This window comes from Gossypium hirsutum, chromosome A11 (assembly GCF_007990345.1).
Source record: "Gossypium hirsutum isolate 1008001.06 chromosome A11, Gossypium_hirsutum_v2.1, whole genome shotgun sequence".
NCBI lineage: Eukaryota > Viridiplantae > Streptophyta > Magnoliopsida > Malvales > Malvaceae > Gossypium > Gossypium hirsutum.
The window spans coordinates 123,649,937-123,652,519 of record NC_053434.1 but is presented as its reverse complement, the minus strand read 5'-3'; the positions used below and the strand labels follow the sequence as shown (position 1 = coordinate 123,652,519).

Genomic DNA, 2,583 nt, shown 5'->3' with positions numbered 1-2,583 from the left:
TAAATTATTACACGACAAGATTCTGAAAAAAAACAAAAAAACATTAATTTTTTGTCACATTAGGATTCCATCTTCTTAGAACCTTTTTTTTTGGGAAAAAATACTAATAAACAATTTTTTATATTTTTATTAAGACAACATCAGTATATACAGTTTATATTGCCAATAAATCCCATCAATTTATTAATAAACAATTTTTTTATATTTAGATTTAAGAAATTTTATTTTTTAATAAATATATATGTATTAATAATCAAAATTATCATTAAAAATTAAAGATTTTATATTTATTAATAAGCTACTGATTAATCAATAATTTAGAGATTTATATGTTGAGAATATATTAAATATAAACTTTAAAAATAAATATAACAAAGTTGAGAGAAAAAAAAAAGAATTAAAAAAATAAAGAAAAGAAATGTAAGCAATTATAGAAAACAGAGGAGCATTAACACAAATTCACAAACAACATCAGCCATTGGATGATGATCATGATAAAGTAAGCATGATCAACGGTCACAAGTTAAACACAAAAGAAAAGCTCAACAAAATACATACACCAGGAAAAGAAAAGAAAAAACCGTTTTCATGATAAATTAAACTGGTTTCAATAATCGGTGGGAGGGAGTTGTTCATGGCTTTGGTTAATGAAGGCGAACTCGTAAATGAGACCAGCTAGACCACCACCGATAAGCGGTCCGAGCCAATAGATCCAGTGGTTGTCCCAGGACCAGCTGACCAAAGCCGGTCCGAACGAAACGGCCGGGTTCATCGAAGCTCCATCAAAGGCACCACCGGCCAAGATATTGGCTCCCACAATAAAACCGATCGCCAACGGTGCGATCACTCCTAGGTCTCCCTTTTTAGGATCGATGGCCGTGGCGTAAACCGTGTAGACCAATCCGAAAGTCATCACGATCTCAAAAACGACGGCGTTCCACACACCTACTCCCGATGAAAGTCCGAAAGCCGGTACGGTCTGTGAAGTACCGTAACAAAACCGTATATTAGCGCTATTAAAAATAACGGAAATAACTGATTTTCAAAATTGGTATTTAGGGCGGAAACGTTGAAGGAATAAACTAGCTTACGGGTCCGTAAATTAATATTTTTATTAAAAAGTAAATAATTTTATTTTTTTGATATATTGGTAATAATTTTTAATTTTTTTAATATGGTAATTAATTACAGGGCATTTTTAAAAATTAACCATTTAAATTAATACTTAAAATTTAAAATATTCTAATTATTTTTTTAATGTTAAGTAAGGAGATAAATAGGAGTGAAATTGAAAATTTTTTAGGGGCCAAAATTAAATTATAACTTTTAATCTTCTAAATTTTTATAATTTTTAAAAGATTAAATAAAAAATTTATCATTTTAAAGCGAAAAAGTATAATTTTACTTTTACTAATTTGAAATTTTAAAATTAAAAAAAATTAAATAAATAATTTTTTTTAGGGGAGGCCTAGATACGCCACTGGATATAAAGCCCTGATTCGTGCATCTTAACATCAACTTTATGTACTTACTAAATAAATTACATGTTTTAAATATGTTGTATGCTATGTATGAGTTAAAATTACATTTAAACAGATAGTTAGATTATTAAAATTTGATCACTAAATTATTAGTAAGTGATAATTTAAGGACTTAATTGAAACGTTTTAAAATCTTGAGATTAATTTAAAATTTAACTCAAGGTTCTAAAATTAATCCTAAAATTAAATGTAAAAAAGTTTATATATGTTTTGTTTGACCAGTGGTGTGTGTTTACCATGTCACTAGTAGCGAACTTGAGCAAGAGGCAAGCGACGGTTGAGCCAAGTAGTTGAGCGATCCAATAGAGGATGCCGCGTAAAAGACTGATGTTCCCGCCGACGAAAGCGCCGAAAGTGACGGCGGGATTGACGTGACCGCCGGAGATGTTAGCGCCGACGGATACAGCGACGAAAAGTCCTAAGCCGTGAGCTATAGAAGCGGCAACAAGACCGGCCGGAGTGGTGGCTCCGTTGTCGGTCAACTTGTTAAAGGCCATGCCGGAGCCTGACCCGGCGAAAACGAAGATGAGTGTGGAGATGAACTCAGCCAAAGCTGCTTTGAGTGCGTCCGGTTGAGTCGCCTCTTCGGGTCGGCCCACGGCTATGTTTCGGATCGGCATGGTTATCACCGTCTGATGGAAATCAAGCGGACGGGAAATGGAGAATGAAGATCGGAGTGTATTTTCAGTTCTCAGCTCTGTTTACTTATATATAAAAGGGACGCTCCATGGTTACCGGTTTAAGTTAGTTAAATTTTGTGTAATTTACTTTTTAGACCTGAATTTTGTATAAGTTAAAATTAATTAATAAAAGGTCAAATTTTGATTTGGGTCCCTTTATTATTTTCATAATCGAGATTTAGTTCTTTTACTTTAATTTGAAATAACAGAAATAAAATGATTTTATGAAAAATTCAAGTCCATGTTTTAACTGAAATTGATAAGGGTGTTAGCTATTTGAATTAACAATGATACTATAAAAGTAAAGGGACTAAACTATATAAACTCATTAAAGTATAAAAATTAGAGCACAACAAATGGAC

The 2,583-nt window shown here is 32.2% G+C and overlaps 1 protein-coding gene across 1 annotated transcript; it reads right to left on the bottom strand.

Annotated features, from left to right (window-relative positions):
* Nucleotides 1-428: 428 nt before the first annotated feature.
* On the bottom strand, nucleotides 429-2,369 carry LOC121209537 (aquaporin TIP1-1). Its single transcript, XM_041080334.1, has 2 exons — nucleotides 1,778-2,369; nucleotides 429-979 (listed from the first exon to the last, which is right to left on the bottom strand). The coding sequence occupies exons 1-2, from the start codon at nucleotides 2,159-2,161 to the stop codon at nucleotides 608-610; spliced, it is 756 nt and encodes a 251-aa protein (XP_040936268.1). The 5' UTR covers nucleotides 2,162-2,369; the 3' UTR covers nucleotides 429-607.
* Nucleotides 2,370-2,583: the final 214 nt, after the last annotated feature.